This window comes from Medicago sativa, chromosome 6 (genome assembly GCF_051527215.1).
Source record: "Medicago sativa cultivar Bolivia chromosome 6, Bolivia_mono, whole genome shotgun sequence".
Taxonomy (NCBI): domain Eukaryota; kingdom Viridiplantae; phylum Streptophyta; class Magnoliopsida; order Fabales; family Fabaceae; genus Medicago; species Medicago sativa.
The window spans coordinates 84,947,167-84,962,820 of NC_140754.1; the positions used below are offsets into that span (position 1 = coordinate 84,947,167).

At 36.1% G+C, this 15,654-nt stretch overlaps 1 protein-coding gene across 1 annotated transcript; it reads left to right on the forward strand.

Moving 5' to 3' along the window:
* Nucleotides 1-13,276: 13,276 nt before the first annotated feature.
* On the forward strand, nt 13,277-13,645 carry LOC146917594 (uncharacterized). The gene has a single exon (XM_085721897.1). The coding sequence runs from the start codon at nt 13,277-13,279 to the stop codon at nt 13,643-13,645; it is 369 nt and encodes a 122-aa protein (XP_085578023.1).
* Nucleotides 13,646-15,654: the final 2,009 nt, after the last annotated feature.

Genomic DNA, 15,654 nt, shown 5'->3' on the forward strand with positions numbered 1-15,654 from the left:
ACTATGTATTAATAAGAGTTTTTCATATGAAAAACAAGTTGCAAATCATTTATAGAATTTTAGCACTCGAAGTACTGACGTTTAGAGAAAAGAGTCATATAGAATGTATGTAAATTGATTTGTCGAACCACATTTGCATTTAAATGCAATGCAATTTACATTTCTTTAAGTTTCTGCATTTGAACTTTTAAGCCTTTTTACTTGCATTTTTCTTTACTCCTTTCCGTCGAATGACATTTACATTCATACAAAAAACCGTTGTATTCATAAAGCAACTTATGAATATGATGAACACTGGTGTTTTTTTCGAAAAAAGATTGCACAACATATGTCCTAAGATTTCTCGTTTGATCATGCTTGTGATAATCAAAACTAACCTTGTAGTTTACCTAAAACACTGGTAAACTAAGACATTTTTTTACATCATCCAAAATGATAGCACTGGGATATGATCATTTTACAAACGTTCATGCGAGAATTCGGTATATATCTATATTTGAGATTATGAAACTAAATTTTTAACACATAACTAATACCTAGTCTAAGATTAAGGAGATTATGGTCAATAATAATTCTATCAAAAGAATAACTTAAGATTAACTGAAAAACTTTAAAATGAAGATTAAGACGGGACTTCAGAAAAGAAAGGCTCAATTCAAAATTAAGCACTCTTAGAAGGAAGCTTGCTCTCCAAGTCTTACTTGTTCAAATTAAAAAGGACAAAAGCAACGGCTATATTATGGTTTTCTCGCTAAGAAAATCAAGGTCTAACCTTTAGTATTCAAAGGCCAACTATTCAAATGCAAAAGCAAAGATATTGCTTTATACACTTTAATATTATTCTCAAGTACCCTTATCAGAGTTATACTCACGTCTCAAGCAAACTCAAATACACTCAAGCTTACCCTATAACTTTGTATAAATATCTTAAATGTATTTCCTAGATAAAAACCATACTCTTATGTGAGATCAGAATCACAAACAAACTTTAAACCTTTATTGCGCCCATCATATGCTTCGGCCGTCGATAGATGGGTTACAGTTTAGAGGGTTATCTTACGCTGAAGGGGGCAATCTCATTAAGCCTTTTTCATTGGAGGAAGTAAAAGCAGCTATATGGGATTGTGATAGTTTCAAGAGCCCGGGGCCCAACGGTATCAACTTTAGTTCTTTCAAAGATTTTTGGATTGACTTGAAAGAGGATATTATGAGATTTGTGAATGAATTCCATCCGAATGGCAAGTTGTCAAAAGATATTAATTCTAGTTTTATTGCGCTCATTCCAAAGGTTGACTCTCCTCAAACTTTAAATGATTTTCGCCCCATTTTACTGGTCGGAAGTCTGTATAAAGTTCTGGCTAAGTTGTTGGCTAATAGATTGAGACATGTTATTGGGAGTGTAATTTCAGATGCTCAGTCTGCTTTTGTTAAAAACAGACAAATCCTTGATGGGATTCTTATTGCGAATGAAGTAGTAGATGAGGCTCGTAAATCCAAGAAAGAGTAGATGTTGTTTAAGGTGGACTTTGAGAAAGCTTATGATTCAGTTGACTGGGGATATTTGGATGCGGTGATGGGAAAAATGTGTTTTCCGACCTTATGGAGAAAATGGATTAAGGAATGTGTAACGACGGCTACAACATCTGTTATTGTTAATGGTAGCCCTACAGATGAATTTCCTTTAGGTAGAGGTCTGCGTCAAGATGATCTGCTTTACCAATTTTTATTTTTATTGGCAGCAGAGGGATTAAATGTTATGATGAAGACCATGGTTGATGCAAATTTGTTTCGTGGATACAGTGTTGGGGCCGAAAATTTGGTGGTTTTATCTCACCTTCAGTTTGCAGACAACACATTACTTTTGGGTGAAAAGAGTTTGGCGAACGTTCTTGCATTGCGGGAAGTTCTAGTCCTTTTTGAGGCGATGTCTGGTTTAAAAGTTAATTTCCATAAAAGTTTGTTGGTTGGTGTAAATATTTCTGACTCTTGGTTGACTGAAGCAGCGTCATTGTTGAGTTGTAAAGTTGGTAAAGTACCATTTCTCTACCTTGGTTTGCCTATTGGTGGAAACTCGTGTCGGTTGTCTTTCTGGGAACCTGTGATTAACCGTATAAAATCTACACTGTCTGGTTGGCAAAGCCGGTTTCTTTCCTTCGAAGGTCGCTTGGTTCTTCTAAAGTCTGTCTTGACCGCACTGCTTGTCTATGCTCTTTCCTTCTTCAAGGCTCAAGCAGGTACAATCTCTTCCATAAAATCTCTTTTGTCTAAACTTTTTTTGGGGGGGGGGGGGGGGGGGGGGGGGGGCGGGGTGGGAGTGAGGAACATAGGAAAATATCTTGGGTAGGTTGGAGGACTGTTTGTATGAGAAAGGAGTGTGGTGGGTTGGGTGTTAGGCAGTTGAGAGAGTTCAATGAGGCATTGTTGTGGAAGTGGTGTTGGAGATTACTAATTGATCGAGGGGGGTTGTGGTATCGTGTGTTGGTTGCTAGATATGGTATGCGTGATGGGAGGTTGGAGGATGCGGGCCCAGAGTGGTTCTATTTGTAACACCCCGTTCTCCCAACAGCGTAATATTAGTTAATTTAATCAGAGTAACCACACAACGGAGTGTCACACTGCTAATCAAAATTTCATAATAGAAAATTGTCTATTTATTTAAATACCAACATTTAAATTATCTTACAAACTGCAGCGGAATAATTCTTTAAAATGTAAATTCAACCAAATTCAACATCAATAAAAATCTTGGCACAAAGGCCACAACATAATTCAGCTTTATTCTAATAGCAAGTCTTTTCCAAAATATGTGATACATAAAAGAAATGAGAAGACACTCGCGACGATCCCCATCCTAATATGTATCAGAGCCCTAGACACTTGAGTCAATCAACCGACAAGCCATCATTACCTGCACATTACCCACGGTCGAGGCAACATATACGCAGAAGGGGTGAGAAACTTATCCAATAATAATAATATATAATTCATCAAATTAATGAAAATAACAATATATCACAACATGCATCATTAATAATGTATATAAAGAATACATATAACAACAAAAATAATCATTTTCAGCAACAAGGTACAACAACAACAACAATATTATCCACAACGACACCGATAACTCGACAATTCGACAACGACAACAACCCGACAATGCTACAACGACAACAACAACTCAACAATGCTACGACAACAACAACTAATGCATCATGCAGGTGGTACCAATCTACGCGCGTTGAATGCTAAGCATTCCAGGGCATAAGCCCCCAACAATTTGGATGGTTAAAGCATCCCAGGGCATAAGCCCTCAACAGGTGAATGGTAAACATTCCAGGGCATAAGCCCCCAACGGGTTGAATGATAAACATTCCAGGGCATAAGCCCCCAACAGATGTGAGTATGCAAATGGACTCAACTTGTGTATATCAACATACAACTTCAACAACGACTACAACAACAACATATGTGCCTAAAACAATTATGACACACTCCCCAACTTTGACATCAGATGATACAACAACGTCAACGACGGAAAGGAAACAAGATAGCATAATAGAATGCATTAACATCATTTAAGGAATGAATTACATCAACATAATTGTCATAAAACATCATAATATTACTCATAATCAATTATCATCATATATTTAACCTCTTCAGACATCATAAACATCAGTATTAATAATCATTTATGATCATACTATTATCATCATCAATCATAAACAACATCATCATAACAACTACAACAACATCTACGACAACGACAATGTGCATAATTTTACTATGACTCAACGACACAATAATTTTCAACAATGGAACGACAACTTTTATTATACAAAAGTGTTTACACATATATTTCAAATAGTACAACCTTCAATAATAATATTCACTTCATAAACATGGCTTAATAAATCAAGGGAACCTATTAAAATGATTAGAATAGACTCCTAGTGCACGAAACAAAATTCATAAAATGGCAGTACAGGACCAGGGACGCTTTCGCGACAGAAGGACGCTTTCGCGTCCTCTACAAAAAGGGACAGGACGCTTTCGCGTCCAAAATGTCGTAACTCAGGATGAGGACGCTTTCTGCACGCTAATGGGACGCTTTAGCGTCCTCAGCAAATGGGTAGGACGCTTTCGCGTCAAAAGGACGCTTCACAAAAATTTCTGGGCAGCTACAAGGTGTGGACGCTTTCTGGACGCTAATGCGACGCTTTCGCGTCCTGCTTCAGATTTCAGAAAAATGCTGCGATTTCAACATAGTTTCACCCCAAAAATCCTAGCTTTGATCCCTTAATCACCCAAATTGGTTTACAAACATGTTTACAGGTTTAGTATACATCATAGGGGTAAAACAACCTATATTCATACAATTAAACAACATGTTTTATTATAAATTATCATCTAACATAACCTCTCAAACCCTAAACTCAAGAACAACAATTTCATCAATTTTCAAATTATATATCAAGATTATTGAAAGGAATCCCACCCTTACCTTAATTCAGCAACACCAAACGACAAGCTACCGCAATCGATTCCTTCTTAGCTCTCTCTTTGCCTCTTCTAGGTTTTCTCTCCAAAAGCAGTTTTCTTCTAATGTTTTCACGTGAAAATGTTTCTCTCCCTTTTTCTTTCATTTTACTTCAAAAATATATCTCTTTTCTTTTCTCACCCAACTCCCTTAATTTCTATTAATTTCCACTTAATTCCCATTAACCAAAAATAAATACTATTTCTATAATATTTCTATTTCTCATATTATTTCTATCAAATAATAACAACATTCATTTAAATAATACACAACCCCAATATTCATATAATAAAATTGCATCATAACATATTTCATATAAAAATCATATAAAACATATATTTCACATAAAATCATTTATATAGCAATTAAAGTCATATATAAAATATTCACACATCTACTAAAATATTAGAATAAAAATGGGGCGTTACAACTCTCCCCAACTTATAGAATTTCGTCCTCGAAATATTACCTCAAGTAAACAACTCAGGATAAGACTCCTGCATCTTACTCTCCAACTCCCAAGTAAGACTTTCACCAGCTGCTCCCCCCCAAACAACTCTCACTAGAGGTATCTCCTTGCCTCTCAACGTCTTCACCTTGCGATCATCAATCCTCAAAGGTAAAGTTTCTACCGTAAGGTTGTCTCTAACTTGCACATCATCTCTAGGAATGACATGTGAAGGATCCGCTACATACTTTCGAAGTTGCGACACATGAAACACATCATGCAAGTTCGAAAGATGTGGTGGCAAACCAACTCTATAAGCCACTGTGCCAATTCTCTCAGATATTTGATAAGGACCAATAAACTTCGGAGTCAACTTCTTGGACTTCAATGCACGACCCACACCGGTCATAGGAGTGACTCTCAAGAACACATGGTCACCCTCTTGAAACTCAAGGTCCTTCCTACGCTTGTCATGATAGCTCTTCTGTCGACTCTGCGACGCTTTCATATGCTCTCTTATCATCTTGACCTTTTCCGTAGTCTGCTGAACTATTTCAGGCCCCAACACAATACTTTCACCCGACTCAAACCAACATAAAGGAGTCATACACCTTCGACCATATAAAGCTTCGAAAGGTGCCATACCAATACTCGAGTGGTAACTATTGTTGTACGTGAACTCTATCAATGGTAGGTGACTGTCCCAAGCTCCACCTTGCTCAAGTACACACACCCTCAACAAGTCTTCTAATGATTGAATCGTTCTTTCTGACTGACCATCTGTTTGCGGATGATACGCTGAACTCAACTTCAACTGAGAGCCCAAAGCTTCTTGCAAGCTCTTCCAAAATCTCGAAGTGAACCTCGGATCTCTATCCGACACAATACTCGATGGGACACCATGCAACTTCACAATATTTTGGATATAGATCTCCGCCAACTAAGCTACTGAATAGGTGATATTAATCGGAATAAAGTGTGCCGACTTCGTCAATCTATCGACAATAACCCAAATGGCATCATGCCCTCTTTGAGTGTTTGGTAAACCCGTCACAAAGTCCATGGAGATGCTATCCCATTTCCATTCCGGCACATCTAATGGTGTCAACAAACCAGCAGGCTTCTGATGTTCAACTTTCGATTTCTGACAAGTCAAACATGCATAAACAAATTGTGCGACATCACGCTTCAATCCAGACCACCAAAACAGTTTCTTCAAGTCATGATACATCTTTGTAGCTCCCGGATGGATACTCAAGCTACTTCTGTGGCTTTCTTCTAAAATCAACTTTTTCAACTCATTATTATCAGGAATACAAATCCTCCCTCGGAATCTCAACACTCCTTGATCATCAACCTGAAAATCACCATCTGCATTCTGATTACTAGCAACCATCAAGTCTACAAATTTCACATCAACCTCCTGGGCTTCTTTGATACTCTTCAAGAAATCATTATTAATTTTCAACATACCCAACTGCACACTCTGAGGTGCCAATTCACAAACAAGGCTTAAGTCTCTAAACTGTTCCAGCAATTCAAATTCTTTCACCATCATAGCCGACATGTGCAATGTTTTCCTACTCAAGGCATCTGCAACCACATTGGCTTTACCCGGATGATAATTCAAGCCAAAATCATAATCTTTTAACAACTCAAGCCACCTTCTCTGCCTCATATTCAACTCTTTTTGATCAAATAAATATTTCAGACTCTTATGATCACTAAACACTTCAAATCTGGAACCGTACAGATAGTGTCTCCAAATTTTCAACACAAAAACCACAGCAGCCAACTCTAAATCATGTGTAGGATAATTCTTCTCATGTATTCTCAATTGTCTCGAAGCATAAGCCACTACCTTGCCATCTTGCATCAGCACGCCACCCAAGCCCAACTTGGACGCATCACAATATACAACAAAAGGTTTATCTGGCTCTGGTAAAATCAAAATTGGAGCCGTCGTCAATCTTCGTTTCAACTCATTGAAATTACTCTCACACTGAGCATCCCACACAAAAGCTTTACCTTTACAGGTCAACTGAGTCAATGGAAGTGCCAACTTCGAAAATCCTTCGATAAATCTTCTGTAATAACCAGCCAAACCAAGAAAACTTCTGATCTCCGTAACTGACTTAGGAGTCTCCCATTGCGATACCGCTTCTACTTTCGACGGGTCAACTGCAATACCACTACCTGAAATAATATGGCCAAGAAAACTTACTTCACTTAACCAGAACTCGCACTTTGACAGTTTTGCATACAATTTCTTTTCTTTCAGCACCTGTAAAACAATCTTCAAATGTTCTGCATGCTCTTCTTCAGTCTTAGAATAAATCAAAATATCGTCAATAAACACAACAACAAATTTATCTAGAAAAGCATGAAAAATTCTGTTCATATACTCCATGAACACTCCAGGCGCATTAGTAACACCGAAAGGCATCACTTTATATTCATAGTGTCCATACCGTGTCCTAAATGCCGTCTTTTGCATATCTTCATCCTTCACCTTAATCTGATGGTAACCTGACCTCAAATCAATTTTACTAAACACACGAGCACCCACTAATTGATCCATCAAGTCGTCAATTCTCGGAAGTGGATACCTGTTCTTTATCGTCACTTTATTCAGCTGACGGTAATCTATGCACAATCTCATGCTACCATCCTTCTTCTTCACCAACAATACCGGCGCTCCCCAAGGTGAGACACTCGGTCTTACAAACTTCTTATCAAGCAATTCTTCCAACTGCTTCTTCAATTCTACCAACTCGGAGGCTGACATACGGTAAGGAGCCATCGACACAGGCTTCGTACCCGGCACAAGATCGATCGAAAATTCAACCTCCCTTTCTGGTGGCACATCTGGAATCTCATCAGGGAAAACTTCAGGAAATTCATTCACAACGGGCAATCTATCAATTATCGACTGGTTCTCTACAGACAGATACGCCATCAAGGAAAACATCAAGTCTCCATCATGTTCTAACTGCTTCAGTTGCTTGGTAAATAAAAATTCCGCTCCACTCTCTTCTTCAGCAGAAGAAAAGTACACCGTCTTTCTAAAACAATTAATATGGACACGGTTGTACTCCAACCAGTCCATACAAGGGGTTACACAACAAACAACAAACAGGACAACAAGGACAATACAAAATTGTCACACAACACTACTAGGCTCGACACGACTCTACTAATTGGCCGGACGGACCGACTTGCTCTGATACCAATTGTAACACCCCGTTCTCCCAACAGCGTAATATTAGTTAATTTAATCAGAGTAACCACACAACGGAGTGTCACACTGCTAATCAAAATTTCATAATAGAAAATTGTCTATTTATTTAAATACCAACATTTAAATTATCTTACAAACTGCAGCGGAATAATTCTTTAAAATGTAAATTCAACCAAATTCAACATCAATAAAAATCTTGGCACAAAGGCCACAACATAATTCAGCTTTATTCTAATAGCAAGTCTTTTCCAAAATATGTGATACATAAAAGAAATGAGAAGACACTCGCGACGATCCCCATCCTAATATGTATAAGAGCCCTAGACACTTGAGCCAATCAACCTACAAGCCATCATTACCTGCACATTACCCACGGTCGAGGCAACATATACGCAGAAGGGGTGAGAAACTTATCCAATAATAATAATATATAATTCATCAAATTAATGAAAATAACAATATATCACAACATGCATCATTAATAATGTATATAAAGAATACATATAACAACAAAAATAATCATTTTCAGCAACAAGGTACAACAACAACAACAATATTATCCACAATGACACCGATAACTCGACAATTCGACAACGACAACAACCCGACAATGCTACAACGCCAACAACAACTCAACAATGCTACGACAACAACAACTAATGCATCATGCAGGTGGTACCAATCTACGCGCGTTGAATGCTAAGCATTCCAGGGCATAAGCCCCCAACAATTTGGATGGTTAAAGCATCCCAGGGCATAAGCCCTCAACAGGTGAATGGTAAACATTCCAGGGCATAAGCCCCCAACGGGTTGAATGATAAACATTCTAGGGCATAAGCCCCCAACAGATGTGAGTATGCAAATGGACTCAACTTGTGTATATCAACATACAACTTCAACAACGACTACAACAACAACATATGTGCCTAAAACAATTATGACACACTCCCCAACTTTGACATCAGATGATACAACAACGTCAACGACGGAAAGGAAACAAGATAGCATAATAGAATGCATTAACATCATTTAAGGAATGAATTACATCAACATAATTGTCATAAAACATCATAATATTACTCATAATCAATTATCATCATATATTTAACCTCTTCAGACATCATAAACATCAGTATTAATAATCATTTATGATCATACTATTATCATCATCAATCATAAACAACATCATCATAACAACTACAACAACATCTACGACAACGACAATGTGCATAATTTTACTATGACTCAACGACACAATAATTTTCAACAATGGAACGACAACTTTTATTATACAAAAGTGTTTACACATATATTTCAAATAGTACAACCTTCAATAATAATATTCACTTCATAAACATGGCTTAATAAATCAAGGGAACCTATTAAAATGATTAGAATAGACTCCTAGTGCACGAAACAAAATTCAGAAAATGGCAGTACAGGACCAGGGACGCTTTCGCGACAGAAGGACGCTTTCGCGTCCAAAATGTCGTAACTCAGGATGAGGACGCTTTCTGCACGCTAATGGGACGCTTTAGCGTCCTCAGCAAATGGGTAGGACGCTTTCGCGTCAAAAGGACGCTTCACAAAAATTTCTGGGCAGCTACAAGGTGTGGACGCTTTCTGGACGCTAATGCGACGCTTTCGCGTCCTGCTTCAGATTTCAGAAAAATGCTGCGATTTCAACATAGTTTCACCCCAAAAATCCTAGCTTTGATCCCTTAATCACCCAAATTGGTTTACAAACATGTTTACAGGTTTAGTATACATCATAGGGGTAAAACAACCTATATTCATACAATTAAACAACATGTTTTATTATAAATTATCATCTAACATAACCTCTCAAACCCTAAACTCAAGAACAACAATTTCATCAATTTTCAAATTATATATCAAGATTATTGAAAGGAATCCCACCCTTACCTTAATTCAGCAACACCAAACGACAAGCTACCGCAATCGATTCCTTCCTAGCTCTCTCTTTGCCTCTTCTAGGTTTTCTCTCCAAAAGCAGTTTTCTTCTAATGTTTTCACGTGAAAATGTTTCTCTCCCTTTTTCTTTCATTTTACTTCAAAAATATCTCTCTTTTCTTTTCTCACCCAACTCCCTTAATTTCTATTAATTTCCACTTAATTCCCATTAACCAAAAATAAATACTATTTCTATAATATTTCTATTTCTCATATTATTTCTATCAAATAATAACAACATTCATTTAAATAATACACAACCCCAATATTCATATAATAAAATTGCATCATAACATATTTCATATAAAAATCATATAAAACATATATTTCACATAAAATCATTTATATAGCAATTAAAGTCATATATAAAATATTCACACATCTACTAAAATATTAGAATAAAAATGGGGCGTTACACTATTTGGTGGAAGGAGGTTGTCAGGATCAGGGACGGGACTGGTGGGGCGGTGATGGGTGGTTTGAGGGATGTGTGGTGAAGAGTGTGGGTGATGGGGAGGATATCTGTAACACCCCGTTCTCCCAACAACGTAATATTAATTATAATAATCAGAGTAAATCATACAACGAAGTGTCACACTGCTTTTCAAATTTTCATAAATAGAAAATAACTATTTATTTAAACCAACATTTAAAATATCTTAAAAATTGCAGCGGAATAATTCTTTCAAAATATAATTCAACCAAATCCAGCATCAATGTAATTCTTGGCACAAAGGCCTCAACATAATACTCATTAATCTCAACAAAGATAAACTTCAACAACCAAGTCTTTTCAAAACATGATACATAAAAGAAATGAAGAAAACATTCGCGACGATCCCCATCCTTATATGTATCAGAGCCCTAGACACTTGAGCCAACCAACTTACAAGCCATCATTACCTGCAAGTTACCCATACGAAGGGCAACATTTTCAAGCAGAAGGGGTGAGAAACACATTCGATAATAATAATATATAATTCATCAAATTAATGAAGCAACAACATTCACATCAAGCATCATCAATAGTGTATATAATGTATACATATAGCAACAACATAATCGTCTTCAATAACAATCAACAATAACAACAACAACAACAACAACAACAACAACTTCGTTGTCAACAACGACACCAACGACAACTCGACAATGCAACGACAACAACGAATACTAATGCATCATGCATGTGGTACCAATCTACGCGCGTTGAATGTTAAGCATTCCAGGGCATAAGCCCCCAACAATTTGGATGGTTAAAGCATCCCAGGGCATAAGCCCCCAACAAGTTGAATGATAAACATTCCAGGGCATAAGCCCCCAACGGGTTGAATGATGAACATTGCAGGGCATAAGCCCCCAACAGAACATGGGTATGCATATGGACTCGACTTGTGTATATCAGCATACAACTTCAACAACAACTACAACAACAACATATGTGCCTAAAACAATTATGACACACTCCCCAATTTCGACATTAGACGATACAACAACATCAACAACGGAAATTAGCAACATAACATATATATAAACCAATTACATTCATCTCAAGGTCCAAAACATCCTTCAAACGCAATTAAGTTTTGATCAATAGAACATAAGCCAAATACCCATAAACACCTCAACTAAATCCCTAACACTTAAGTTTGAAGTTGGGAAACCAACCATAAGTTTTTGGACTAACTTGGGATTAGTTATGCCAAGTTTTCTTAAAGTTTTCTGAAGACCCACTTGGACTATTTTCATCATAACTCAAAATCTACAAATAATTTTCTAGTCACTCCAAAGCCATTAGGAAGCTAACTCAAATTATCTACAACTTTCATGTTTACACCGAAAGCTAATTCAAAACAGAAACGGGTGAAAAAGACGCAAGAACGCGAAACAGGGAAAGCTGTCAAATCGGAGTACGATTTGGAAAATCGGAGCACGATTTTCTGGGTCAAAATTTGCATTTTCATTCGTAAATAATCGGAGCACGATTTGGCAAAATCGGAGCACGATTTGGCACAGGCTGTTACGATTTTTGCACCATTTTTCACCCCAAAACCCAATTTTTGATCCCTTAATCACCCAAATTGTTTCATAAACATGTTTACAGGTTCAGTAGACAACATAGGGAGCAAAACAACATATAATCATGCATTCAACAACATAAATCATTACAATTCATCATTTATCATAATCTTTCTAACCCTAAAATCAAGAACAACAATTCATCCAATTTCAGAATTATATATCAAGATTATTGAAAGGAATCCCACCCTTACCTTAATTCAGCAAATTCTACAGCAAAAACGGTTGGATTCTCTCTTCCTAGCTCTTCTCCTTGCTTTCTCTTCCTTCTCTCCAAAACCAGTTTTTTTCTAGAGTTTTCACGTGAAAATGTTTTTGTTTCTGACTTTCTGTTTTTACTGTAAACTAAAACCTCCCTTTTTCTCACTTAACTCCCTTAATTTCTATTAACTCCTCATTATTCCCCTTAAACCAAAATAATAATATTTCAATACTATTTCTATTTCTCACATTATCTCATCAAATAATAAAACAATATTCATTCAAATACACACAACTCCATAAATCATATAATAAAATAGCATCACAACATATATCACATAAAAATCATATAAAATATATATTTCACATAAAATCATATATATATAACAAATAAAGTCATATAAAAATATTCACACATCTACTAAAAATAATAGAATTAAAACGAGGTGTTACAATACCTTGTTTTGGCATGATCAGTGGTGCAGTGATGTTCTCTTCCGGAGACGCTTTAGCAGGTTATTTGATTTAGCATTGAATAAATCAATAACGGTTAAAGATATATTTTCTCTTGGATGGGGTGCGAGGGACGAAGGTTGGCAGTGGCGTAGGGGTCTGTGGGTGTGGGAGGATGAGCTCTTAGAAGAGTGTAGGTTATTACTTGCTAACGTCTCTTTGCAGCCTCTTTCCTTTGATGTGTGGCAGTGGCAGCCGGATCCGTCCAAAGGGTACTCGGTTCGTGGTGTGTATGCTATGCTTACAAACCAGGAGGTGTCGCAGTATAGGCAACAAGATGACTTGGTTTGGCACAAGCAGGTTCCGCTTAACTAAGGTGTCTATCTTTGCTTGGCGGTTGCTTCGTGATCGACTTCCTACTAGGTCCAATTTAGCGAATCGCGGTATTCTGAGTACAGAGGCGAGTTTATGTGTGTCAGGTTGTGGTCTTGTTGAAGATGCTAGCCATTTGTTTTTGTCGTGTAGCTGCTTTGGTGCTTTATGGCCTTTATTGCGGTCATGGATTGGTTTTGATGGTGTCGATCACTGTGATATTTCAAATCATTTTGCTCAATTTACATTTTACACAGGTGGTTTGAAATCGAGGAGGTCTTTTCTCCAGCTTGTTTGGCATCTCACGGTGTGGGTTCTATGGAATGAAATTTAGGGTCAATTTTTTACTCGAAATAACTTTTTTCGTCTTGTGCGGTGCAGTTTGATTTTCTATATTGTTGTGGGGTTCGTTTGGTTTCTATTGAAAAATAAATTTTGACAATTACACATTCTATCGATGAATTGAGTGTTAACGTTGCAGATCCGAAAAGATCGGTATTCCGATCACTTTAATTTTATCATATTATTTTAAAGCATTTTACCATTATACTAATAATTTGGATGATGTGAGGTTATTCGCATATTTATCATTTATATTTTTAGCAATGTTGAATATGTGATTGTATTATATGTACTCTATCAATTTGCAGTTATATGCTATTAATTTGGATGTGAGTTTGGTTGTTGATTCATCACTTACGCTTTTAACGATAATGTTGAATATGCGGTTGTATTTGATATACTCTATCAATTTGATATTTGACATACTCTATCAATTTGAATGAATAAATATCGTTTTATTTTTAAAAAATAAATAAATAAATTTGCAGATGTAAAACAAAAGACACAAATTAAGATAAAAGTAATTTGGTAAATAATCAAAAAGAGAATGCGCTCGTACTTGTATTAACAAGAGTAACATGTTAATGCAAGCCGTTCACAAATCTATGCATGTTAGACTCTTTTGAAGTTTGTAAACAAAATAGTACTACATATTTTGGTCAATGTGGGTCTGATTTTAGCGGCTCTTTTTCTCAATGGTGTGTATGCCTAACGCAATGCTAAGTGGTATTGTCTTTCGGTGGAAGACAGAAATTTCAGCTAATAATTCAATCCTAGTGACTAGTGAGTACTAAAATAAAGTAAAAGGCATGACAATTGCTCAAGTTTGGTCTATTGTTTCTCTTGATGAATTTGCATTTTTCAATTTCATACAAAACAATGAAACTAAGAAATATGTTTGCCACAAATTTATGCCTTTAAGGTTGGTTCTCTACTTCTGCTTTTGTTTTTAATTTTGTATTTAATGAAAAGAAAAGAAAACAAATTGGATAGAGAGAAATAACTATTTATTAAAGTGACGCTAATGATCATTTTATAACTATTATCGAAAAGATTTGAACTCAATTCTTTAAAGTCAAACTCTTCTTATTGAGCTGACATAAAATACATACAATAAAGTAAAGCATGGAACGAGTGATAGAGAAGGGGATGATCAGAATCATGCACTCTTTGAAGGGAGGAGATTAGGTGACAGAAGAAAGTTTTCACGGTTCACCTAATGTGGGATTTTTGAATATGGTGTTTGAGAAAGATGTTCAACTCTTACACCTTTCACTCTTCTAGTAAGTTTCTTACAACCTCTTCAGACTACACTCCTTTACAAACTAAAGAAAATTAGTGTTCTAACATACAATCTCACATAAGAGTATGTCTTTTATTTTAATAAATTAGAATCATACAATACACATACATAGTTTTCACTTAAATACATTCTTTAACAACACTTTAGAATCATATTCTTATCCTCATTTTGAAGTTGTTAGCAAAGTAAATTTTTTTTAAGTATTATAATTCAGCACCCCCTTTTTATGACTATTATTTTTTAATTCACTTAGTGTCTAAACCGTATAAATATTCTAAATATCCAACAATATTCCACGCATATTTCAAAAAAATTAGCAAATATTGAGAAACATATGTGTTAACATGTTGGGTTGAGCTTCTGCACATCAAATTTGGTATCTTTTATATTATGCATCAAACCTAGACATAATGTGATTTAATCAAGTGTATGATGCAACTACACTTGACACTTGTATATGTGATTTAATCAAGTGTATGATGCAATTCATAGACCACCTTTAAGATATATCAAAATCACCCAAACTTTTAAGTTTGACCTCTTAATAATGCAACTAGAACTTCTCACATCATAAGCTCAAAATAAATCGGGTGGTCTAAATTGCATAATTGAAAAACTAGAGAACAAAAATGCAATTAACATGATATTTATACTTGTATTTCAATACCTTTGAAACTTATAAATATAGCTCAAATTTA